This window comes from Macaca fascicularis, chromosome 1 (genome assembly GCF_037993035.2).
Source record: "Macaca fascicularis isolate 582-1 chromosome 1, T2T-MFA8v1.1".
Taxonomy (NCBI): Eukaryota; Metazoa; Chordata; class Mammalia; order Primates; family Cercopithecidae; genus Macaca; species Macaca fascicularis.
The window spans coordinates 169,470,192-169,497,018 of NC_088375.1; the positions used below are offsets into that span (position 1 = coordinate 169,470,192).

A 26,827-nucleotide genomic window follows, 5' to 3' on the forward strand; every position below is an offset into this window, starting at 1 on the left:
ACAGTGGCTCACACCTGTAAATCCAAGTACTTTGGAGAGCTCAAGCAGGAAGTTTGCTTGAACCTAAGAGTTCGAGACCAGCCTGGGCAACATAGCAAGACCCTGTCTAAACAAAAAATAAAAAACTAGCTGGGCATGGCAGCATATGCCTGTAGTCCTAGCTACTTGGGAGGCTGAGGCGGGAGGATCCAGGAGTTTGAGAGTGCAGTGAGTTATTAATACGATTGCACCATTGTACTCTTGCCTGAGTGCCAGAGTAAGACCCTGTCTCTATTTAACAAATAAAAATAAAATAAAATGGGGAACAAGGCCAGAAGACAATGAAACAATGGTTGCAATGTTTTGAAAGACAAAAGAACAACTCAAAAATATCACAGTTAGCTAACTATAGAAAAATTAGACATTCCCAAACATATTATGAGCTGTTCTGCAGAGAGGGGAGAAGAGGGAAGGACGAAAAAAAATATCCAACAAAATCCAGTCAACCCAGTGTTGAATGAAAAAGCTGTGTTAAACAGCAGTGCACTTTTACTCAGATATAATTCACATACCATACAATTAATTCATTTAAAGTGTACATTTCAATGATTTCTAGTATATTCACAGATATAACCAAGAGATTAATCAAAATAAAATGAGTAGAGGTGGGTAAAAGAACCAGTGCACAGAATTCATCTAAATTTTTTTAATGTAAGAAAAAAACTGAGGCATTACATTCGCAGAAGAAAACTGTAATAAATTTTTAATGACAAAAGCCAAAAAAATTGAGAGAGACGAAGGGTGAGAGGAGGTTAAAGGAAGTATAAATTCCCTCATGGTTCACTGTAGAGAGACAATGCCTCCTGTCTAAATTTGAAATGTGAGTTTAAAACAAAACAAAACAAATGTCAGTCTAGTGGCTTTTATAATGTTGAAGAGCTCTCATAGGAATTAATATCCTTGGTGATGAAAAAAGATTTATCTGAAGCTCAGTAATAATTCCTTCAGGTTCACTTTAGTTTTGTTATTGTTAAATTTGAATAAAATTAAGGATGAGCACAGTGGCTCACACCTGTAATTCCAGCACTTTGGGAGGCCAAGGCGGGTGGGTTACTTGAGGTCAGAAGTTTGAGACCAGCCTACCCAACATGGTGATAGCCTGTCTCTATCAAAAATATAAAAAATTAGCCAGTCATGGTGGTGCATGCCTGTAATCCCAACTACTTGGGAGGTTGAGGTAGGAGAATCGCTTGAACCTGGGAGGTGGAGATTGCAGTTAGCCGAGATTGTGCCACTGCACTCCAGCCTCGGTGACAGGGTGAGACTCCATCTTAAAAAAAAAAAAAAAAAAAAAATTCAGTAAAATTAAATACTTTTTTAAAGCACAGAAAGTCTGATGCCTTCTTACACATTTCTATCTACATATGTGCACAGGGAGGTATCTAGAATGATGGTTTTCAACTGTTCACCCTGGTTGTTTGTGGCTGGTGGAATTTCAGGTGATTTGTTGTTTTCTGTTGCAATTCTCCATATGGCCTGGATGTTTTATAGTGATCATGTATTACAGAAAAAGATAAAATTAAATTCTCTGCAGTTTACACACCTCATTCTCCCTTTATCCCTAATCAACCTGTCCATCTCTCCAAAATCTGGGTTCTCTTATTGGTGACAGGACAATCAAGAGTTTTATATTGTTTTGTTTTACATTACTACACAAGGTTTAACGGACGAGGGGTGATTTTTTTTTCGAGACAGAATTTCGCTCTTCGCCCAGGCTGGAGTGCAGTGGCACGACCTTGGCTCACTGCAAGCTCCGTCTCCCGGGTTTACGCCATTCTCCTGCCTCAGCCTCCCGAGTAGCTGGGACTATAGGCGCTTGCAACCGCGCCCAGCTAATTTTTTGTATTTTAAGTAGAGACGGGGTTTCACCGTGTTAGCCAGGACGGTCTCGATCTCCTGACCTCGTGATCCGCCCACCTCGGCCTCCCAAAGGGCTGGGATTACAGGCGTGAGCCACCGTGCCCGGTCAATCCAGTTAACTTTTAAATGTTGGAAATAAAGTTAAAAAATATGTTGTTCACACTTTTAAACTCAAAGTTTTAAATTTTACTTTTAACTCCCCCAACTCATTTTTAATATTAACTTTGACGCTTATTCAACTCCCTGATTCTAAATTTCATGAAAGGTTTAACCTTTGCCCCTGTCCACTTGTCCAGCCTCATCTGCTCATATTTTCAGCTCCAGGGTTACCCAACTACTTGTGGTTTCCAGAACACACCACGTTGTTTCATAACTCTAGAGCTTTTCCACGTGATCTTCCCTCCCTCTAAAATGTGCTTCATTCCCACCTTGCAAATATGATTCTGGGTGTCCGCTTCTCCAGGAAGCCTTCCTAATACCTGCCTCCCTCACCTTCAAAAGAGGGTCTTCCCTCTCTGCACCAGCCGTCACCTTTCACTCCCTCTTCACTGGTGCTCCTAAGACCCTACCTATTCTGCAACCATTTGTGCAGCACTCCTGGACTATGAGGTCAGGAAGCATGCTACTCCCTCTTGGGAATGACGGATGCCTAGCTTATCAAGACACAAAAAATGTCTATTCAATTTGTTTATTGATCCATGAACCAAGCTTTTCTAAGGTCTAGTCAAATATGTGTATACATATGTTTTTCACATTGTCCCCTTAATGTTCTTTAATGTTAAAATCTAGTCAATCTCTGAGACACACATAAAATAAACCACCATTGTCTACTATACTATGGTACAATTGTTCCTCACCCCAAAGCAGCAGTCAGATCAATCAGAAGAAAAACACTGGAAATGGACATGGAGGACAGGAACGCAGGACAGAATCTATATCAAATGAGAAAGAGAAAAGATCCAAGGCTTTATCATGTTTTTCAGTCAGCTACTCTGAGCTCATATTGACATCAAGGGTGCAGAATGTAGGAAAAGTCACTAAGAGAAAAAGTGAGTTACCAGGGTTTTTTGATTTAAATTAAAGAAATTAAAGATAACCCTCACTGCCTAGGGTAGCAGAAAAGCTAAAAACTGGCTGGGCGTGGCGGCTCACACCTGTAATCCCGGCACTTTGGGAGGCCCAGGCAGGCAGATCACCAGGTCAAGACACGGAGACTATCCTGGCCAACATGGCGAAACCCCATCTCTACTAAACATACAAAAATTGGCTGGGTGTGGTGGCACTGCCCGTAGTCCCAGCTACTTGGGAGGCTGAGGCAGAAGAATCGCTTGAACCTGGGAGGCGGAGGTTGCAGTGAGCCGAGATCGCGCCACTGCACTGAGCCTGGCGACGGAGCAAGACTCTGTCTCAAAAAAAAAAAAAAAAAAACAGCTGAAAACACTACTGGAGTATCAGGAGAACCAGGCCCCACGTAGTCTCTTTGTTGCTCTACTGTGGTGTCTGGCACACAGCTGCTGATCAATAAGTACTTTTCGAAAATTATGAATGCTTAGCACCAGAAGAAATTCATGCAATCACCTAGGAGCATTAACAAAGGAGTAGCAATAGCTTCAGGGGAATCAGCAGCTAGATACAGTCTGATCACGCTGTGTACTTTGGATAAAGTGTGTAAGAAGATGGCAGTGTGCTAAAATTTCAGGTCACATGTCACCCAAATGTCTCTTCATAACCCCACTGAATAGTGGTATTTCCTGTGTAACTCAACCAGTATTACTCTGTTTAGAAAACTGTTACCTAGACCAGGCACGGTGGCTCACACCCGTAATCACAGCACTTTGGGAGGCCGAGGTGGGCAGATCACCTGAGGTCAGGAGTTTGAGACCAGCCTGGCCAACACAGTGAAACCTCATCTCTACTAAAAATACAAAAAATTAGCCAGGCATAGTGGCAGACGCCTGTAATCCCAGCTACTCAGGAGGCTGAGGCAGGAGCCAAGATTGCACCATCGCACTCCAGCCTGGGCAGCAAGAGCAAAATTCCATCAAAAAAAAAAAAAAACCTGTTACCTAGTCTTTCTTAAGTGAAGCAGATACACTCTTTCTTCTTATTGCCTATCTTTTTCCAGCAAAGTCATTTGATCTTAGTGCACTATTTAACTTGAAATTAATTATATGTCTACAAATTATTTTATTTGAGAATATCCAAATACTTATGTTAGAAAGTACGAGTATCCCTAATAGGAAAATCTGAACTCTGAAATGCCCCAAAATCAAAAATTTTAAGTGCCAACATGATCCTCAAAGAAAATGCCTATTGAAGAATCTCAGATTTTGCTTTTTTTTTTTTTTTTTTGGATTAGAGATACCCAACCAGTAAGTATAAGGCAGATACTCTAAAATCCAAAAAATCTGAAATCCAAAATACTTCTGGTTCCAAGCATTTTGGATAAGAGACAGTCAAGCTTTATAATCAAACACAGGTCTTGGGTTTTACAATTCCTTCTTCTAACATGATAAAAATTGTCAAACCTGCTTTACAACACAAACTTAATGACACAGCATTCTAGGGAACACTGTTACAGTTATCTGGTTACTTTTTTTTTTTTTTTTTCCCTGAGATGGAGTCGCCTAGGCTACTGCACTGTCGCCTGGGCTAAGGTGCAGTAGCATGATCTCGACTCACTGCAACCTCTGCCTCCCTGGTTCAAGCGATTCTCCTGCCTTAGCCTCCCGCGTAGCTGGGATTACAGGCACCCACCACCACGCACAGCTAATTTTTTGTATTTTTAGTAAAGACGGGGTTTCACCATGTTGGCCAGCCTGGTCTCGAGCTCCTGACCTCGTGATTCGCCCACCTCAGCCTCCCAAAGTGCTGGGATTACAGGCGTGAGTCACCGCACCCAGCCCAAAAATAATTGTTTATGCAAACCAAACTCCAAATAACTGCTGATCCTTCATGTAAACCAAACACACAATAAAGAAATGCCTTGATCAAACTCTATGTTCAAAGTCCAGGGGGAAAACGCCCACAAAGAAAATAACATTCATCTAAGGGTCACTGTCCAAATTCTTTTCATTTTTATTCTTTTTGAGGTGGAATCTCGCTCTGTGGCCCAGGCTGGAGTGCAGTGGCGTGATCTCAGCTCACTGCAGCCTTGACCTCCCCAGGCTGGGGTGATCCTCCCACCTCAGCCTCTGACTAGCTGTGAGTATAGACAGGCGTGCACCACCATGCCCAGGTAATTTTTCTATATTTTTGTAGAGAGGGGCTATCATCGTGTTGCCCAGGCTGGTCTCAAACTCCTGGGCTCAAGTGATCCTCCTGCCTCTGTCTCCCAAACTGCTGGGATTACAAGCATGAGCCACCACACCCAACTGTCTCCTCAAATCAGAATTTTGGATGATGGGAAAAAAAAAAAACTGTCAGGCATATTTACATTGTCTTGGGTCATGGATAGAGTTTCCAGAAATGTAGCACTAAGACTAATCTAAACACCCATCTTTTTTCATGCAATCATTTTGACCAAAAATGCCACTCCTTACTTGCAAAACTCATTCCACTTACCTCTTGGAACACCTCACCTGTACCACGTGTGACTGAATATATGTCTCTGAACCCTCCTACATCAGGAGCTCCTTGACAAGCTTAGTCTACCTCTATTCCCTCTTTTCCACACATTCTTCTTTACTGTCACCAGCCCAGTGCAAAGTTAGTTATACTTGTACTTTATTCACTTTAGAAATATCCAGGACCTATTAGATATTATAATGCTTACTGAATGAACAGAGCTACAATGGTGAGGAACCAAATATTTTAATTGTGCAATCCACGTTTGACAGGCATAGATGGTCACGGCACCCTAGTAGAGTTCCACAAATTTTACAACTGTTCTTCATTCTTTAGAAACCACCAGAATTGCTTTAAGCTTTCCATTCAAGATACCAGAATACACATCACTGCCTTAGTAACAACCTGAGATAGAAGGGTTATGTGGCAATGATTTTTCAGGGCTAAATACTTAAAGATAAATGACTAAGATAAACTACTGCCCTCCTACACATGAACACACACACACAGGAAGAAAAAGTTGATTTTTTTTATTATTAAAGCAGAATTCTTCAGTGACCTTCTAAACAAATCTATTATACATTTTATTCTTGAAACATACCCTAGATTCACAAGGACAACAGAAAAAAAACTACCCTTGGCATTTCCTAAAAGATGTGATTCAGAAGATACTGTTGGCTTTTTTCTACAGACATATGTTGCCCAGTGGGATGTGACACTCCTCAGAGGTCTGAATCAGAAGGAAAAATGTGGAGAGGATAAGGTCAAAGCTGTTATATACTAGCCTCGTATGGTAAAACATTCGCAAAATCAGGGCAAAATACTCTGGCTCTAGCATCTACAGTCTAGTTTCTGAACATACACCTACACCAAGGGCTCTGAGTGACTGCGTAGCCAGGAACATCTCAAGTCTGAAATCATTTAGCTCTAAGGGAAAACAGACACACACAAAAACACCGCACACATTCAAACTACTCTGACTTATGTTAAAAACAGAATTACCTTCAGAAAACACTTGTTAGTGTTCAGCATTGCTCAGAATGAAACAAACAAACCAGGGTTCAAATACAACCATGGACCAAATGATGACTCTTGCGCTAAAGGTTATCATTATTACCAATGAAAAGGATTAAATTACATTTCATTTACAATTCCAAAATTTAAGGCTGTTTTTCTACAAAACCAAACTTTGAAATACCGATTTAAAATATTTTGATAGCTACCCCTAAAATAATATGGCAGATAATTCTACTACATCTTGGTACATAAAAATAAATTAGAACTGATTTGGGGAAACTTCTGGATTGCTATTTTAAGGCACAGGTAAGCAGGCAAGTTTAGAAATGGAAAAAAAAAAAAAAAAAACAGTTACTAATACATCTCTCTCTATGGCTATACCTCACTGCTGGCCTGATGTGGTTTGGCTGTGTCTTCACCCAAGTCTCATCTTGAGCTGTAGCTCCCACAATTCCCACGTGTCATGGGATCAACCAGGTAGAAGGCAACTTAATTATGGGGGCAGGTCTTTTCCATGCTGTTTCATGACAGTGAGTAAGTTTCATGAGATCTGTTTTAAAAACAGGAGTTTTCCTGCCAAGCTCACTGTCTTTGCCTGCTGCCATCCATGTATGATGTGATTTGCTCCTCCTTGCCTTCTGCCATGATTGTGAGGCCTCCCAAGCCACATGGAACTGTAAGTCCATTAAACCCTTTTTCTTGTATAAATTACCCAGTCTGGGGTATGTCTTTATCAGCAATGTGAAAACGGACTAATAGACGACCCTTTTTTAAAAAAGTGAAAAATTAGCCGTGTGCGGTGGCTCACACCTGTAATCCCAGCACTTTGGGAAGCCGAGGCGGGCGGATCACTTGAGGCCAGTAGTTCAAGACAAGCCTGGCCAATATGGTGCAACCCCATCTCTACTAAAAATACAAAAAATTAGCCAGGCATGGTGGTGTGCACCTGTAATCCCAGCTACTGAGGAGGCTGAGGAAGGAGAATCGCTTGAACCCAGGAGGCAGAGATTGCAGTGAACCAAGATACGCCACTGCACTCCAGCCTGGATGACAGAAAGAGACTCCATCTCAAAAAAACAAAACAAAACAAGAATATTTCTTACCCAACTGGAAAGCACAGTGAAGGGAAGGTAGTGCTGAACGTTTTTTTTTAGCAAGAGCAAAGCTGACCAAACCACAGAGCACTCACCCTCCCTCCCCTCCCCACATCCCCACTTGGGGTTCCCCTGGCTTGGATCCACTCTACTCATTTCCACCCACCATTTGCAGGATGCCTCTCTACAGCCATATGGACCAAGATGATGAGTCATCTGTCATCAGAATGCCTTTCTCGACCTTTCCACATTCAATCACCTTTAGCACGCTCAACAGGCACATCCTCCGCAGAGCATGTGCCTGTGTAACATAAGGAGTCTAAAGCTGAACATAGGAACCAGGCATCCCTCGCACTCCACACCTTGCCAAATGGATTTATTCCAGAGCTTTAAAGAAAAGTCGCAACTGAAAAAGTGACCAGATGGGTTTTCAAGGAGAGAAATACTAACCAAATCACTTGGGAGGCTGACGTACTTTACTAAAACAGGCCTATGATGTCAAAGAACTTCAGTTATTCAACCCTGAGAGGAAGTCATGGCAAAAACAAGCACTGAAAAGATACAGAAAACATTCCATAACTGAAACTGACTTTTATTCTGCCTGGCTAAATACTTTTAGAGCTATTTTTGAAGTGGATACTTCAAAAAGTCACCCCCACCCAAAAAACTTCAGGACCTGTACACTAGTCACAACAAATAATGACAAACACTCATATAGTACTTATACAGGGCAAGCACTCTTCTAAGCACTTTACATATATTTGCTCACTTTGCCACTCTTTGCTAATTTGTGTTCCATGAGCAACCAGAGGCCCAAGGTCACACAGGCTGCCAGAAAGTGGCAGAGCGGGGATTCAAGTCAGGCAGTCTGACAGCACCGGGGTCCATGCTCTCAATTATTACACTAACCCTCTTTCCAGGGGAGTTTAACACAGACGATCCTTTTTAAACACAGATTTTTAAGTTCCCTAAAACTACACAAATTCATTTTGCAAGGTGAGAAGACTTACAATTTAAAAATTTAAACTAGAGAAATTACTGTTAGGTGGTGGCAAAGTCAAAGTTTATCAGTCATGATAAATATCTACACAAAAAGCATTGGGGGGGTGCTACATTTTGAATGTTCACTCCAAAACTCATGTTCAAATTTAATTGCCAATTTAAAGGTATTGGGAGGTGGGGCCTTTAAGAGATTATCAGGTCATGAGAGCTCTACCCTCATGAATGAATTAATGGGCTGGTTATCGCAGGAGTGGGCTCCTGATAAAAGCATAAGTTTAACCCCTTATTCCCTCTCTTATGTGAGCCTTCTTATCATGTGTTGCCTTCCAACAACACAGCAAGAAGACTCTCAACAGTTGTGAGCATCATGGTCTTAGTCTTCCCTGCCTCCAGAACTGTGAGAAATAAATTTCTTTTCTTTATATTACCCAACCTGAGGTATTCTGTTATAGCAGCACAAAACAGACTAAGACAAAAAATAGATACCAAGGAGTGGGGTTGCTTCCATAACAAATATCTAAAAATGTGGCCATAGCTTTGGAACTAGGTAATGGGTAGAGGCTGGAAGAATTTGAAGGAAGCGGCTAGTAACACCCTAGATTGCCATGAATGATGCATCAAGGGCAATTCTGGCAAGGGCTCAAAAGAAGAGGGGAGCTGTAGGGAAGGTCTGAATCTTCTCAGAAATTACTCAATGGGCCAGGCACAGTGGCTCACACCTGTAATCCCAGCACTTTGAGAGGCTGAGGCAGGCAGATCACCTGAGGTCAGGAGTTCAAGACCAGCCTGGCCAACATGGCAAAACCCTGTCTCTATTAAAAATACAAAAATTAGTTGGGCGTGGTGGCACATGCCTATAGTCCCAGCTACTTGGGAGGCTGAGGCAAGAGAATTGCTTGAACCTGGGAGGTGGAGGTTGCAGTGAGCTGAGATCATGCCATGGCACACCGGCCTGGGCGACAGTCTTCATCTCTCAAAAAAAAAAAAAAATTACTAAGTGGTCATGACCAGAATATTGGCAGCAATTAGACAGTAAAGGCCATTCTGATGAGGTCTTAGACAGAAACAGAAAAGAAGGTATTAGAAACTGGAGTAAAAGTTATTCTTGTTATACAGTTGCAAAGACCTTGGCAAATTTTGTCCGTGCCCTAGGGATTTATGGAGTGCAAAACTTAAGAGCAATGAACTAGGATATGTGGTGGAAGAAATATCAAAGCAGTAAAGCTTTCAAGCTGCTGTGTGGTTACTTTAATTGCATAAAATGAGATGTGAGAGCAAAGAGACGATCAAATACAGTTGACCACTGAACCATACGGGTTTGAACTCTGAGGGCACACTTTATACGAACATTTTTTCTTTTCTTTTGAAACAGGGTCTCACTCTGTCATCCAGGCTGGAGTGCAGTGGTGTGACCATGCCTCACTGCTGCCTCAACCTCTCAGGCTAAAGTGATCCTCCTACCTCAGCTCCCAGGTAGCTGGGATTATAGGCACATGCCACCACACATGGCTAATTTTTGTAGAGATGAGGTTTTGCAATGTTGCCCAGGCTGGTCTCCTGGGCTCAAGTGATCTGCCTGCCTCAGCTTCCCACAGTGTTGGAATTCCAAACACTTTGTAATTTCCAACACAAAGTGTTGGAATTCCCAAAGTGTTGGAATTACAGGTGTGAGCCACAACATCTGGCCAAATACAGTATATGCAGTACGCAAAACCCTTGCACATGGAGGACTGACTTTTCGTACCCATGGGTTCCACAGGGCCGACCGTGGAGCTTCAGTATGCGTGGATTTTGGTATGAGGGAGTGGTCCTGGAACCAATCCCTTCCCACACCCCTTACCCTCAGCAGATACGGAGGGATAACCATATAGTTAAAAGAGAAGCAAAACAGAAGAATTTGGAAAATTCTCGGCATGGCCATGTTCAGAGTGGAAAAGCATGTTCAAGAGGGAATATTAAGTGTGTGGTCAAACAACCTATTGCTAAACAGATTAGCATGGCTAGAAGAAAGCCAGGTGCTATCAATCAGGACAATGGAAGAAAGACCTAAAAGGCATTTCAGAGATCTTCCAGACTGCTCCTCCCATCACAGACCCAGAGCTCTAGGAGGGTAGAATGTTTCAGGAGATGGATAGCATTCCTTGGCCTCCTCAGCCATAATTCAAACAGCTTCAGGGAAGGGGTAAGCCTTGGTGGCATCTCACAAAATGCAAGACCTACAGGTCATGGCTTCCTCCACCTAGATTTCAAAGAATGCCAGGCACTCTTTGAATGCAGAGCCACTGCAGACAACCCCCATTAGGACAAAGCCCAGTGGAACTGTGAGGTCAAGGCTTCCACAGAGTCCTCACTAGGGCAATGTCTAGTGGAGCCATGGGAGTGGGCCACTGTCAACACCCCCCAGAACTGTAAATCCACCAGTATACAACTCCAACCCATGAGAGCTGCTGAGTGGATTGAGCCCAGCAAAGCCATAGCGGGTGGGGTTTCTGAGGGCCTGGGAGCCCAACTCCCATCCCAGTGTGCCCAGGAGGCAGAATATGGAGTCAACAGAAATTATTCTCCATCTTTAAGACTTAATGTCTCCCCTGCTGGATTTTGGACTTATTGGGGACCACCTGCCCCTTCTTGCCTATTTCTTCCTTTGGAATGGGAATGTCCATCATACACCTTCCTACCATAGCAAGTAAATGACTTGCTCTGATTGCACAGGCTCACAGCTGAAGGAAATTTGTCTCAGGATTAATTGTACTTTATAAGTCTCACCTATGTCTGATTCAGCTTGGACTTTTGAGTTGATGCTAGACCAAGTTAAGACTTTGGGGACTAATGGGATAGAATGAATGTATTTTGTATGTGAGCAGGACATGAGTTGTTTTTGGTGGGGAGGTGGGTAGAGGCAGAATGCTAAGGTTTGAATGCCCCCTCCAAAATTCACGTTGAAATTTAATTGGCAATGTTAATAGGCCGGGCGTGGTGGCTCACGCCTGTAATCCCAGCACTTTGGGAGGCCGAGGCAGGCGGATCACAAGGTCAGGAGATCGAGACCACGGTGAAACCCCGTCTCTACTAAAAATACAAAAAAAATTAGCCAGGCTCAGTGGCGGGTGCCTGTAGTCCCAGCTACTCAGGAGGCTGAGGCAAGAGAATGGTGCGAACCCAGGAAGTGGAGCCAAGATCGCGCCACTGCACTCCAGCCTAGGGGATAGAGCGAGACTCTGTCTCAAAAAAAAAAAAAAAAAAAAAAAAAATTTAATTGGCAATGTAATGTTATGGGAAATGGAGCCTTTAAGACGTAATTAGGTCATAATGGCTCTGCCCTCATGAATGAGTTAATGCGCTTATCACACAAGTGGGTTCTAGATAAAACAATGGGCTCCTAATACAAGGATAAGTTCAGCTCCCATTCCCTCTCAGAGGTATGCACTTCTTCCCTATTTGATGCCTTCTGACATGGGATGATGCAGCAAGAAGGCCCTCATCAGATGCTGACACCATGCTCTTGGACTTTCCAGCCTCTAGAACCATGAGAAATAAATTTCTTTTCTTTATAAATTGCCCAGCCCAAAGTACTTTGTTGTAGCAGCAGAAAACAGACTAAGAAAAGGGCTAACTTTTGTGAGTTAAAAGTAGAGTCTAGAGAAATTAACATGCCTAGGTAAGTGTAGAGAGGGTCTTTCTTAGATGAAAGCTAAGAAACTCAAAAAGCCTGGAAGGCAATAAAAGAAAACCCTGGGGCTGTAGTACCTAACATCAGCCACAGCTCCTATCAATTCTTTCTCCTCAACCCACTCTCTTATGAATGGTGCCTCCCTTCCATCCCACTGCTATTATTGCTTAAATTCAGGCCTTTGACATCCCTTAGTCCAGTTATTCCAATGATCTTTTAAGTTTGTAGTCACAACTCTCCTCCATGCCCCAGCACCTAACCTCTCCTGTGCTGCTAACAGAATAGTCTTTCTGAGACAAATATGATCATATTACACCCCTACTTAACAACTCTTCAGTGCTCCCTAAAGCCAACAAAATCCAGTTCCATCACCTTTATGCAAAATCAAAGGCTATCTACCCCAGGATTTCCTCTGCCAATCTCTGCTTGCTGGCTCAGAAAAAATACTAAGACAACTCATTCCCCTTTCACCCTGTTCACATTGTCCCTCTGCTGGAAAAAAAAAAAAAAAAAAAAAAGACCTCCCTATCCCCACTCATCTATGTGAGGACCATCTATCTATTCATCACTTTCCATACAGTTGTTCCAACCCCTCCTCCCACCAACAGAATAATTTTCTTCTTTGTGTCCTCAGAATACCACATATATAATGATTATTTTACAGTGTCAGTAACAGTGTCTTCCTATTTACCAATAATGCTAAAATAAACCTCCTTGCATCTTTAGGCAGAAATCCAGAATGGAACTGCTGGATCAGAAAGTATATATAACGCTCATTGCTCTACAAAGGTTGCTCATTTTATACTTTCAACAACATTTGTTTCCTATACACTCAATAAAGGATTTTCCAATGTTTTATCTCTGTTAATCTGACAGGTGAAAAACAATAACTCATAATTGTATTTTGTGTGTCTTATGGGGAATGAAAGAACCTCTGTTTGAAGAGGAGTTATACTCAGGATGACTTATGGAAACAAAAGGGCTGAAGCAATAACAGAAATTTAGTGAAGGTTTGCTTCAAGTCAGTGGTTCTCATGATGGTGATCTGGAGACAGAAGAAATAAAAGGCTTCACCACAATGGGTTCCTATCATGTTGCCAAACTGCAATATTAAATAACGGACAGAAAGTTTAGAAAATAAGGCATTTTCCATTCAGTAAGAAATTAAGAGAGTGTGTAAGACCTTAACTGACTATTCCCAGAAATTCGGTTTACCCCCAGTTTCAACTCACCATCAAGGAGCCAGTGCTGGCCACGCCTATTCTCCAACTCAGACATCATTAGGCGTGTGATCACATGGTCTGGAACCAAAAGACTTCTCTCTATATACTGCTTTGCCATCTCACCAACTTCTATTAAAAAGACAAGAAAAAAAAGATTTTCAAAAAAACTTCCCAAACACAAAGCTTACCAACTCTTTTCTGACAGTTTTGCCTTCTCTCCATCCTTCCTGATATGCGAGGAAATTTCTAGGTAGTTGTAGGTATGTTTTAAGTTTTTAAAACATTCACATCAATAAGGTGGGACTGCTGCTTATTTAACACATTTATCTCCCAAAAAAGTATAAAAGCAGCTCTTTGAGATACCATAGCCCGCCCCCCACCCCCCCAGAAGAAAAGGAAGAAAGAGTGACCAGGTGTGGTGGCTCACGCCTGTAATTCCAATACTCTGGGAGGATGAGGTGGGAGGATCACTTGAGCCCAGGAGTTTGCACTTGCAGTGAGCTCAAACTCACTGACTGCATCACTGACTGCACTACTGCATGCCAGCCTGGGCAACAGGAAAAAAAAACAAAACAAAAAAGAAAGAAAGAAAAATATACAAATTGGGCAAAAAAAAAAATAAGAGTAGAAAATAAAGTCAAGAAGCAGGATGGTACATAAAAAGGCTGATAGAGAGGATACTTCCTAGAGGCAGGCCACAAATTGGGCACTGAGCCTCTCAACAGTTTGCGGTAACAAGGAACGTGATCAACCACACGATGTACAGAAGACTAAAGGAAGGTGAGAAGCACAACCATTCCTTACAGAGACCAAAGGAAAAAAGTTCCAGTGGTCTAGCAAGAATGCCACGTAATACAAACAGCAGCAGCTTTACTTCTTTTCATCAACCTCAATATCAATCAACACATGGCACCTTGCCGACACAGTTGTAAAAGCAACTCAGTGTTATTAGTGGAATGCCAAGTTCATAAAAGGATGTGAAGTTTTAAGAAAATGATATAAATACTTTCAGGGGAAAACTGTTTCTATCTTCATTTAAAATATTAATTTCCTACATGTAGAAATTGTGGTTAGGTTCAGCAGAACAAACTATCAGTTTAAATCTGTACATTTCTAAGAACTAAATTTGTGTTTTATTGTTTTTTGTTGTTTGATTTTTTTAACCACAAACGAAATCCTCTGCTCTCTGGGGAACTGATAATGAATGCTTAAGAATCACATTCTCGGCTGGGCGCAGTGGCTCACGCCTGTAATCCCAACACTTTGGGAAGCCAAAGCAGGCAGATCACCTGAGGTCGGGAGTTTGAGACCAGTCTGACCAACATGGAGAATCCCTGTCTCTACTAAAAATACAAAATTAGCCGGGTGTGGTGGTACATGCCTGTAATCCCAGCTACTCGGGAGGCTGAGGCAGGAGAATCACTTGAACCCGGGAGGTGGAGGTTGCGGTAAGCCGAGATCGCGCCATTACACTCCAGCCTGGGCAACAACTCTATCTCAAAAAAAAAAAAAAAAAAAAGAGAGAAAGAGAGAGAGAGAGAATCACATTCTCAACAGACCAATTCAGTTTTTTTAAAAAACACAAAGAGCCAGGTGTGGTGGCTCATGCCTGTAATCCCAGCATTTTGGGAGGTCAAGGCAGGCGGATCACCTGAGGTCAGGAGTTCGAGACCAGCCTGGCCAACATGGTGAAACCCCATCTCTACTAAAAACACAAAAATTAGCCGAGTGTGGTAGTGGGTGCCTGTAATCCCAGCTACCTGGGAGGCTGACACAGGAGAATCGCTTGATCCAGTAGGCAGAGGTTGCAATGAGCCAAGATTGCACCACTGCACTGGGTAACAGAGCGAGACTCCATCTCAAAAAAAAAATTAGTTGGGTGTGGTGGCGGACACCTGTAATCCCAGCTACTAGGGAGGCTAAGGCAGGAGAATCACTTGAACCTGGGAGACAGAGGCTGCAGTGAGCCGAGGTCGTGCCACTGCACTTCAGCCCGGGTGACAGCGAGACTCCGTCTCAAAAAAAATAAATAAGTAGGCCAGGCATGGAGGCTCACGCCTGTAATCCCAGCACTTTGGGAGGCCAAGGCGGGCGGATCATGAGGTCAGGAGATCAAGACCATCCTGGCTAACACAGTGAAACCCCATTTCTACTAAAAACACAAAGAATTAGCCATGCGTGGTGGCGAGCGCCTGTAGTCCCAGCTACTCGGGAGGCTGAGGCAGGAGAATGGCATGAACCCAGGAGGCAGAGCTTGCAGTGAGCTGAGATTGCACCACTGCACTCCAACCTGGGCGACAGAGCAAGACTCCATCTCAAAAAAATAAAATAAAATAAGCAGAATTATATTACTAGAAAAAGGCTCAAGAATCATTTGACCCCAATTTTTTTTTTTTTTAATTTTTGCTATGGAGTCTCACCCAGGCTGGAGTGCAGTGGTACAATCTCTGCTCACCGCAACCTCTGCCTCCTGGGTTCAAGCGATTCTCCTGCCCCAGCCTCCCAAGTAGCTGGGATTATAGGTGTGCACCACCACGCCCCACTAATTTCTGTATTTTTAGTAGAGACAGGGTTTCACCATGTTGGCCAGGCTGGTCACCAATTCCTGACCTCAAGTGATCCGCCCACCTCTGCCTCCCAGAGTGCTGGGATTACAGACGTGAGTCACCATGCCTGGCCTCCCCACTTTCACCTTTAATTCAGGTAGAGCCCTTGCCTCCCCAGACTGCGTCTATACCCCCCCAACCCCAACTTAAGCACTGAAAGATGGGCTGTGAAGAGCTCCATACCTTTTGAGTACTACCAGTAGACAAGAAGCTCAAAACACAGGCCCACTTGATGCAGTCTCCCTAACATGCTGCAAGAGGCGGAACAAGAAAGACAGTCCCATTGGTGAATGTGACTAAACATGAATGTGAGCAAGCCACATTCATTCGACAAGTATTATATTTATTGACTGCACACCCCATAACAGGTCATATTCTGGAGATGTAGCAGTGAATAAATAAAAGTTCCAGTTTAGAGATATTTAAACAGTATTACTTTAGGAGCGACAACAACCACCATTAGTTGAGTGCACACTATGTCCCAGGCACTGGGCTTTAAGTGCTTTATGTTATTTCATTTCATTTAATCTTCATAAGATCCTCACCTTCAAATAGAAGGTAATCCCAAGTATTTTTTATGACAGCTTTATTGTGATAATTCACACACTATAACATCTGCCATTTTTATATCTAGGACTCAGCAGCTTTCAGTATATTCTCAGTGCTGGGCAACCATCACCACTCCCTAATTTCAGAACACTTTCATTACTTCAGAAAGAAACCCTGCCCCATTAGCAGTCACTCCTTCTTCTCATCTCCCTCCAGCCCCCGGCAACTACTAATCTTTCTGGTCTCTGTAGATTTGCCTACCCTGGACACTTCTTATAAATGGAATCATAGTTTTCTGTGACTGTTTTCTTTCACTTAGCATAATGTTTTCCATGTACCACATATCCAGATTTCACTCCTTTTTATAGCTAAATAACATTTCATTGTATGGTTATACCACATTTTATTCATACATATAATGGATATTTGGGTTGTTTCTACTTTTTGGCTATTATGAATAACAATGCAGTGAATGTTCATATACATCGTGTGAGTGTATGTTTTCAGTTCTCTTGGGTAATACCTGGGTGGTATCTATGTTCTATGTCTAAACAATCACTATCAGAAAAGATGCATGGAGTAACTGGCAACTTGGGTGCTGTCCCACTCTGCAATAGTCATGCTAGGCCGAGAGCCCCATTCTTAGTCTCATCCACCAAACTTTAAGGTAGATAAACAATATACATCTTCCAAGGTGAAAGACCAAAATGTGTATTCTGCATTGTTTTCTAGAACTCCAGATCTAATTACATATTGAGGTATTTTTTCATTCACTTTCTGCCCCCTCTACTAGAAATTATCAGCTCAATGAAGGAAAAGTTAAAATAGTTTGTTCAATGCCACATCCTCAGTGCTTAAAATATAGTCTGGCATATATTAGATGCCCCATAAAAATGTGTTGCATGGGCCAGGATGATGGCTCATGCCTGTAAACCCAGCGCTTTGGGAGGCCAAGGGGGCGCGGATCACTTGCGGCCAGGAGTTTGAGACCAGCCTGGGCAACACAGTCGCCCAACTAAAAATACAAAAAAGTAGCTGCATGGTGATGCATGCCTGTAATCTCAGCTACTTGGGAGGCTAAGGCACAAGAATAGTTTGAACCCAAGAGGCAGAGGTTGCAGTGAGCTGAGACTGCACCACTGTACTACAGCCTGGGCGACAGAGTGAGACTCTGTCTCAAACAATTAAATCAAAATTTAAAAAATTTAAAAAATAAGTTGCATGAATGAACACCTGAAGATAAGAGAATTTTCTTTTACCTTGCAAAAATCAATCTGATCATCTTGGAGAGTTACCATAGAATCATTATCCCAAAATCAAATATGGTCCAACCTCACCAGATAGCAACCTTTAGAAAAGAGGTATAATACAAGCAAAGTGTGATCATGACTAGTTAAGATGGTCATATTAGGCCAGGCACAGTAGCTCATACCTGTAATCCCAGCACTTTGGGAGGCCGAGGTGGGCGGATTACCTGAGGTCAGGAGTTTGAGACTAGCCTGACCAACATGGAGAAACCCTGTCTCTACTAAAAATATAAAAATTCACCGGCCACAGTGGCGTATGCCTGTCTGTAATCCCAGCTACTCGGGAGGCTGAGGCAGAAAAGCTTGAGTCCAAGAGGCGAAGGTTACAGTGAGCCAAGATCACACCAGCCTGGGTGACAGAGCAAGACTCCATCTCAAAAAAAAAAAGAAGGTCATATTAGGTTTCACAGCCCAGTCTCATTTCTTCAGCATTTCAAAACATGAATAGGAATAGAAGTGAACTAGTTGGGGTAGGGGAAATGAGAAGAAGGAAACAGGAACAGCAAATGTTACACAGGTGTGGGGCCATTTGGTACACCTGGAAGAACGTCTTCAAGCACTAACAGTCAAAGAAAAGCGCACCACTAAGAGATGGTGCTGGATGGGCAGGATACGGAGCGTGAACTTTGAGGAATTTTAAGTAGGTAGTTTTAGAAATGCTATTCGTAGAGCCAAGACCAGCTACTGAAATTGTAGGGCCTAGTACAAATTGAAAATGTTCCTCTTGTTGGAAAATGAAGAATTTCAAGGTGACAACAGCATAGCACTAAACTAAGCACAGGGCCTTACATGTCTACACAGGTCGCAGGCCCATGGCAATGTGACATTTGGATGTAGGTGGCATGGTAGAAGAAAAGGGGCTGCAATAATAATCCAAGCACAAGATGAAGGCCTGAACTAAATAAAGCAGAAGCAGTGGAGGAAAATCTTTATGTGCCCCTTGAGAGAGAACCTTGAGTTAATCCAACACAAGCAGTATGACCCCAAGTTTAAAATAACTCTGTGGAAGACTTCCAAAGGCATCTTACTCCAATTTACTAATTGAATGATCTAAGTGCAGCATACTTTTGCAGCCATTCCTGCCAGCTTTGGCTCTTCTCTGAAGCAGGGCAAGCAACATGTCCTCTAACCTGAGAGAAGATCAAACTTGTCCCACATATCTCAATCTCCACCATGAAAACCCAGAAAGATCCCCAGACAAAGCAAAATGACCTTAACATATCCGCATCTGAATGAAGACCTCATGACAACAGCAAACTGCAGTAAAACATCCTGTCAGAAGACTGAGGCCCATTTCGGAAAACTGGACCTTCATCTGCCCTTGTCAGTTTGCTTGGAAGAGAAAGCAGCATCATTAAATACGGATGATAGCATGCATGGACATACCTGCTCTAATTTCTGAAGCAGTATTCCAAAGAAGGGCTGTGGACACACATACGTGGTCCCACGCAGCTTCTGAATCCTGAGTGTGTTCACAAACACACACATCACACACACAAATAATTCAGAAAGCACTAGAAAGGTTTCAAATAAGTGTAATAAATACAAGGTGTCCCAAATAGGCCACTATCTTTGCCTTTTTCTTAAGTTTCACAACAAAACCAACAAATAAATCCATCATGTGTTTATGAGATTAAACAAAACACCATTGATTAAGGTGACAAATAAAAGAATTTTTTCAGAAAGGGAAAGATGAAGTGTCAGATTATAAACATTACATATAACAAAATTATGTGTTCATATAGAGAGAAAGATAGATGGATGGTATCATCCACAATGTGAAGTATAGTAGAAGAAAATCAATGTTCCACCTATCTTACAACAATATGAATTTTGTGGCAATTCATCTTAACAACCTATTTCATTCAATCACTGCTAAATTCAAATAGATACAATCTTGGTAACCTTGGGAAATATACATTTTCAATTTCTAACTAGATCAGATAATATACAAATTTTCAGAATTTAAGACTATCTATTAAACTGTGCATTTTAAGATAATACTGCATTTAAAATTATACGATAACACAAAACTTAAGACTATCTATTAAGTTGGTCATCTCTCCAAAATTCATGCTTCCAGGATATGGAAAGACATTTTGTTAGCCTCAATTCCTACACATTAAAACGGTCCACATTTACATCAACAGACTGAAATAAATCACTGTATTCAGGGCAGCACATATGCCAAAACACTGTCAACTGCTGAAGGAGTAGGATGTTGGACTTACATTCTGCATCATCTTAAGGCTGGTTAAAAAGAAAATACCTCTAAGTTGAAGAGCCAATAAGCAGATGACATTTCTTTAGAAAAACCATGAGAACACACACACACACACACACACACACACGGATATTTATATAGCACAAAATCACACACACACACACACACACACACATACGGATATTTATATAGCACAAAATCCACTCTACAGCAACCCTAAATACTCAGGACAGTCAGCACAAACACTGCATGGACTGAATGACTCTCAAAAAGAAATAAATATTGGCGGGGCACGGTGGCTCACGCCTGTAATCCCAGCACCTTGGGAGGCCAAGGTTGGGTGGGTTGCCTGAGCTCAGGAGTTCATGACCAGACTGGCCAACATGGGAAAACCTCCAAAAATACAAAAAATTAGCTGGACGTGATGGTGTGCACCTGCAGTCCCAGCTACTCTGGAGGCTAAGGCATGAGAATCGCTGGAAGCCAGGACGTGAAGGTTGCAATGAGCCGAGATAACGCCACTTCACTCTAGCTTGGGCAACAAAGCAAGACTCTGACTCAAAACAAAACAAAACAAAACAAAGGAAAGAAAAAATAAATAAAGATCCAAAATAGAAAAGGTTGATTTTGGTCCTGAAATAGGAAGGAAAAAAAAAAAAGGTACACTGTTCCCTCTGATAATATAGGGTATGGTTAGTTTTGTGGTTTGAATACTCTTTAAATCCACTAAATACTCATTCAGCTGATATTTATTAAGCATCTATGTGCCAGGCCCTATATCAATCTAGCATGAGGTCTGTTCCAGAGCTTAGAATCCCAATCACTGGGATTGGGTGCTAATCCACCAAAAGCTTTCAATAGCAAAAGTTTATGGAATTTTACTCTGTGTCAGGCAGAAAAATTAAACAGCCAGTAGTTATCACAATTAAGGTACAGAGGCTCTTACACTGCCAATACAGTTCTACATAAATACATTATGAAATAGGAATAGGCTGTAGGTCAGAAGCTAAATGAAAGCATTTAGTCAAACATTGAATCTGCCAGCCAATTCACCTTTCACTACTGAAGAGATTATCTCTAAAATACTAGTCCAGGGTTACAGAAAGTCAACTAGGTTACCTTAGTTTCTTGACACTGGAGACAAAAAGATTTGTTTTAATAAAAGTGGTGATTAACACCTCAAAATAATTGACTTTAGTTAGGTAAAATCCATCAACTGGAATGAAAGCATCTCAGGATCAAATCTCAACTACTAATGCTTTAAGCAAAGGCAAATGAGGTCTTTTTTTTTCTTTTTTTTTTTTTATCTGAATGTCTTATTTCTCTCTTTGTCATATACTTTTTTCAATAAGTAATGCAGGCAAGGCCAGCAAAAGGACAATGACAAGTGTGTTTTGTGACTCAGGAAAGGAAAAGTCAGCCATGCAATGACCTATGAGAGAGCTACTCCTGTTTCACCCCAGATCATCACCTCGATTCCAAAGCCACTCCAATTACTCAGAACCACAGCTGAAAATTCTCTGAACACACCACTTCTCCAACAAAAATTTTCTGCAAATCTATGCACCAGGTACCACACAAGGCACTCAAGATACAAACATCGTACCCTTGAACTGAGTGTGGTAGCTCACACCAGTAATCCCAACACTTTGAGAGGCCAAGACGGGAAGATCCATTGAGGCCAGGAATTCGAGACCAACCGGGGCAACATATTAATAGCAAGACCCCATTTCAATAAAAAATGTAAAATTAGCCAGGCATGGTGGCACACACCTGTAGTCCCAGCGACTCCGGAGACTCATGTGGGAGGATCACTTGAGCCCAGGAGTTCCAGGGTGCAGCAAGCTATGGCTGCGCCACCGCACTCCAGCCTGGGCAACAGAGAGAGGCACTCCTGCCTCTAAAAAATAAAAAATTTACTGAGCAACTACTCTGTGCCAGGCTGTGGCACATTTTCCTAAGTGTCAGAGAAACCACAAAGGGAGGGGGCATCAGAAGTTATCTGTGATTGTCTTCAGATTGCTTGGCCAGATGACATCAAACAGATGACAACTTGGCCTATCAAAATAAGGTCAAGTTATAACAATGGCTTCCTATCATTTACTGGCACAACCCCAAAATAAAAATAATAAAGGCTTAATTCTGGCCGGTCACAGTGGCTCACACCTGTAATCCCAGCGCTTTGGGAGGACGAGGCAGGCGGATCACTTGAGGTCAGGAGTTTGACACCAGCCTGGCCAACAATGGCGAATCCCTGTCTCTGCTAAAAATACAAAACTTAGCTGGGCACGGTGGCACACGCTTGTAGTCCCAGCTACTTGGGAGGCTGAGGCAGGAGAATCATTTGAACTCAGGAGGCGGAGGTAGCAGTGAGCTGAGATCGCGCCATTGCACTGCAGTCTGGGCGACACAGCAAGACTGTGTCTCAAAAAAAAGGCTTAATTCTATAGTTTTTTGCCTTACGAGCCTGCCAGTTTATGTAAAAGTCTAACACAGAATTATACAATATAATGTTGAGGGCTACATGCATATACAAAAGTATATGGTAAAGCAAGAGAATAATTACAAGATGCAGGATAGTGCTGGAGGAGAGAGATGGAGAAAGGAGCTATGGGGGCTTCAGGGGTACTGATACCATTCTGTTTCTTGGGCTGGGTGGGAGATACAAAATTGTTATCCTTTGTAGCACACATATACCCACACATCTGTATTACCTTTTTGTTCTGACCGTCTGTAAAGTGAAGGCAAACTAGATACACAAGACAGAGCTGAAGGAATGTTCACGAAACAGCAAATTTCCAAGATGCCTGGCTAAGTCACCAGAAAGAGATAATTACTCAATGTTCTTTTCATTGTTCTACAGAAAATGCTGAGAGTGAAAGACCCCTGTAAACGAGCTCCAGTCCCTTGTAAGACTGCTCTACCGTGAAGTATCAGACTGTGTGTATGGGACAGAACTAGGAGAAGGCTTGCTCACCCTGGTATCATCCCTTCACCAAAATACCACTAATAACAGCAGTGCACATGTGTGCGCGCACATGCACACACACATACATGCATCAAGGGGCCTGGTCAAAGATGAACTGTATAGCTTTGTGATTCTTCAAACTGCAAGTTCTTTATTTCCCCACTTGTAAGAGTATTTTGGCACTAAAGTAGTTATTTGGGGGGAAAAAAAATACAGTGAAGAAAAACTTCATTCTATAAATTATCCCTAATATCACTTTGATGAATCTCTTCCAATAAGAAAATAAGCTTTAAAAAATAAAAAACCTTGGTTAAAAAAATAGATGTCAAAGTCCTTTAGAGGCAGAAATTACGGCAGAAACTCTTAAATTTAAGGCATTTTGGCACTTAAGTGACTCATTTCAGACATCCAGTATCCACCCTTCAATTGGTTTTTGTTCAAAGCTTGACCTTCTTTTCCTTCACACCAAAAATACAGTTTTAAATCACTCCCTGACACTTGCTATGGGTAACTATGAAGAAAACGCCTCAGCCTCCTGAGTAGCTGGGACCACAGGTGCGTGCCATCATGCCCAGCTAATTTCTGTATTTTTAGTAGACATGGGGTTTCACCGTGTTGCCCAGGCTGGTCTCGAACTCCTGACTTCAAGTGACCCTCCTACCTCAGCCTCCCAAAGTGGTGGGATTGCAGACATGAGCCTCAGTTTTTGTATTTTTAGTAGACATGGGGTTTCACCTTGTTGCCCAGGCTGGTCTCGAACTCCTGACTTCAAGTGATCCTCCTGCCTCAGCCTCCCAAAGTGGTGGGATTACAGACATGAGCCCCAGTGCCAGGCCCAAAGAAAATTCTGAATCCAGTATAATTGGTCAAGTACATACTCTTCAGAGCCAGACTGACTGAGTTCAAATCCTGGCACCAGTACTTAAAGGCTATAAGACTTCTGTCATGTATATTTTTGCCTCAGTCAAGTTTGTGCCTCAGTTTCTTCATCAATAAAACGGGAATAATATCACTCAGGGTTGTTTTGAAAGTTGTATGTGATTAACATAATATGTATAAAGGACTTGGAATGATGCTGCTTTGCAAATTTCATTCAAGAACATGGAGATCTAAGTATTTGTTTCTATGTGCCAAGGGTTGTTCTAGACCATTTCTTTTTTGTTCTTGTTTTGGAGACAGGGTCTCACTCTGTCACTGAGGCTGAAGTGCAGTGGTGTGATCACAGCTCACTGCAGCCTTCACCTCCCAGACTCAAGCAATTCTCCCGCCTCAGCCTCCAGAGTAGCTGAGACTACAGGCACATGCCACCATGCCTGGCTAATTTTTTTTTTTGTAGAGATGGGGTCTCATCATGTTGCCCAGGTTGGTCTCAAACTCTTGAGTTCAAGGGCTCTTCCTGCCTGGGCCTCCTAAAGTGCTGGGATTACAGGCATGAGCCACCGCACCTGGCCAATTCTAGAAAGTTTGTATACATGAACTCATCAAATGCTCACAAATATCTATGAAGTCTAGGGTATAATATTCCTTATTTCTTAGATGAGGAAACTGAAACAGAGAGATTAAGTAACTTACCCAAAGTAACTGAGTTAATGTTATACAGCCTAGACTCAACTTCAAGCAAGTTGGCCCCAGTTCATTTTCTTAATCACTACATGCTGCTTCTTAATGTTTGTGAGCATTTCCTTGAACAGAAATATTTTGCATGTTAGCGTACACCCTGCTGAAACATGATGCTAGCACCTGTATAAAAGGGATAGGTTCTTACTAAAGAACTGAGCTGATGACTGTAAGGAAATACCTGGTTCTGCTCTGTATAACCACCACTTCCTTTAGGTACTGTATCTCTAACTAACTAAAAACTTAGTTTCTATGTGGCTGCTTCCTACCAAACTATAAGCATCCTTTAATTCCATACCTTCTCACCAGTCAGCTTCCTTTCCTCTCTCCCAGACCTTCTCCCTCCCCCAATCCATCCTAGACACAACTCCAAGAGAGACCTTCTGAAAACACAAGGTGGCACAAGTCACTATCTTGCTGACACCACAGTGTGTTCCTTGGTTTGTCGGATGGCATGGATGAATACTCCTTAGGATAGCATTCAAAGTCTCTCTGATCTAGCCAGAAACTACTTCTCAACCTTACCTCCCACCCTCATTTCCTTATCGTTCATCCTTCGACCCCTTGTCTGTGCCAGGCACAGAGTCAAGTGCAACTGTGGTTCCTACCCTACCACAATCTACAGACTCGTGGAGGAAAGACAGTACAGAACACAGAGGTGGACACTCCAATCTGACCTCAGGTCCGAAAGAAGCTTACCACACTGGAGTTGGGCTTCTGAAGGGCTAGGAAAAGTTGGCTGGAAGAAACACCCTTCAGTTTGTGTGTTCCTCCAAGAAGCTTTCCCGGATCATTTTTCTCCTATCTTACCTTGAGAGTTAATCCCCACTTCTGTAATCCACCAGCACATGGGCTAAAGCTAGTCCATTCAGTGTCTGTACTACAGAGGTGGTCCCTGTGGGCAGAGGCAGCCCTGTGGGACCCCAGCTGAGTAAACACACTGTGACTACGCACACATTTCAAGATGCTCATTTCTCCAGGCAGACTCAGCCGTGTGCCTGGGAACACTTGGTGGGCAGAACCAGGGTTGGACTGCAGGCCCCGCACACCCCTTAGCCAGGTTCCCCCTGACAGGTCACGATTTGTACAATCATATGCAGTGGCCTTGTACCTTTACCTGACATTTCACTCCTCCAGTGGAGCAGACATTGTTTACAAATCCTCCAGAGCAGATTATCATCCCCTTGAGGCCAGAGGCTATCTTAACAGTCAAGCGGGCCGGGCGCGGTGGCTCAAGCCTGTAATCCCAGCACTTTGGGAGGCCGAGGCGGGTGGATCACAAGGTCAGGAGATCGAGACTATCCTGGCTAACATGGTGAAACCCCGTCTCTACTAAAAATACAAAAAACTAGCCGGGCGTGGTGGCGGGTGCCTGTAGTCTCTGCTACTTGGGAGGCTGAGGCAGGAGAATGGCGTGAACCCGGGAGGCGGAGCTTGCAGTGAGCCGAGATCACGCCACTGCACTCCAGCCTGGGAGACACAGCGAGACACCGTCTCAAAAAAAAAAAAAAAAAAAAAAAAAAAACAGTCAAGCGAGAGCCACTCTACTTGAGATGAAGAAGTATCATACCTCTAAACTCTTCCACCTTCCCATCCATAGGACCCTACAAATTATTAGATAAACTTCTCACTACACCCTTTACCATATCTTACGTATTGTATCGTTCACCCCTGACAGTCACGGTCATGACTTTCAGGCAATTAAGACTCAGAAAAGCCTTCTCAACAAATGAAACATCATGTGCAGCAATGGTTTCTTTAAATGCTATCTTATAGTCTGATTCTTTGGCAAGCCTTGAACAACTGAGGAAAATTACTGAATTAAGCATTCTTTTACCTGATTAGACTACATAAGTGGACATTTGGTGCATATTGCCCTTGGTGCTCACAACTATTGCTTCAGTCTACACAAGTTGGTGCAGAAAGATCATTACCACAGGTTGTGTTTGGATCCCAAGCCTAATTTCTTAACAAGGAAGGATCTGTTCCCACAAGTGGATGCTTGCTCCTCCTGAAGCTATCTGACATTCTTAAACACCCACAAAACGCATGAGTCAACTCTGAAAGATTTCTGAGATTAGGAT

The 26,827-nt window shown here is 42.6% G+C and overlaps 1 protein-coding gene across 13 annotated transcripts in view; it reads right to left on the reverse strand.

Annotated features, from left to right (window-relative positions):
* AK4 (adenylate kinase 4) overlaps nt 1-26,827 on the reverse strand; it is an 85,634-nt gene that overhangs the window by 28,043 nt on the left and 30,764 nt on the right. For 5 of the 13 annotated variants that reach the window (XM_065521076.1, XM_065521060.1, XM_065521062.1 and 2 more), the window contains 2 exons: nt 14,854-14,964; nt 13,482-13,601 (listed from right to left, as the gene is read on the reverse strand). In XM_065521076.1, coding sequence (XP_065377148.1) covers nt 13,482-13,590 — 109 coding nt within the window. In that variant the 5' untranslated portion in view covers nt 13,591-13,601; nt 14,854-14,964. Of the gene's footprint in view, nt 1-1,047; nt 1,310-2,756; nt 2,832-13,481; nt 13,602-14,853; nt 14,965-26,827 lie in introns of those variants that run through there. The other 8 variants (XM_045369666.2, XM_005543156.4, XM_074004711.1 and 5 more) reach the window with 4 other exon arrangements.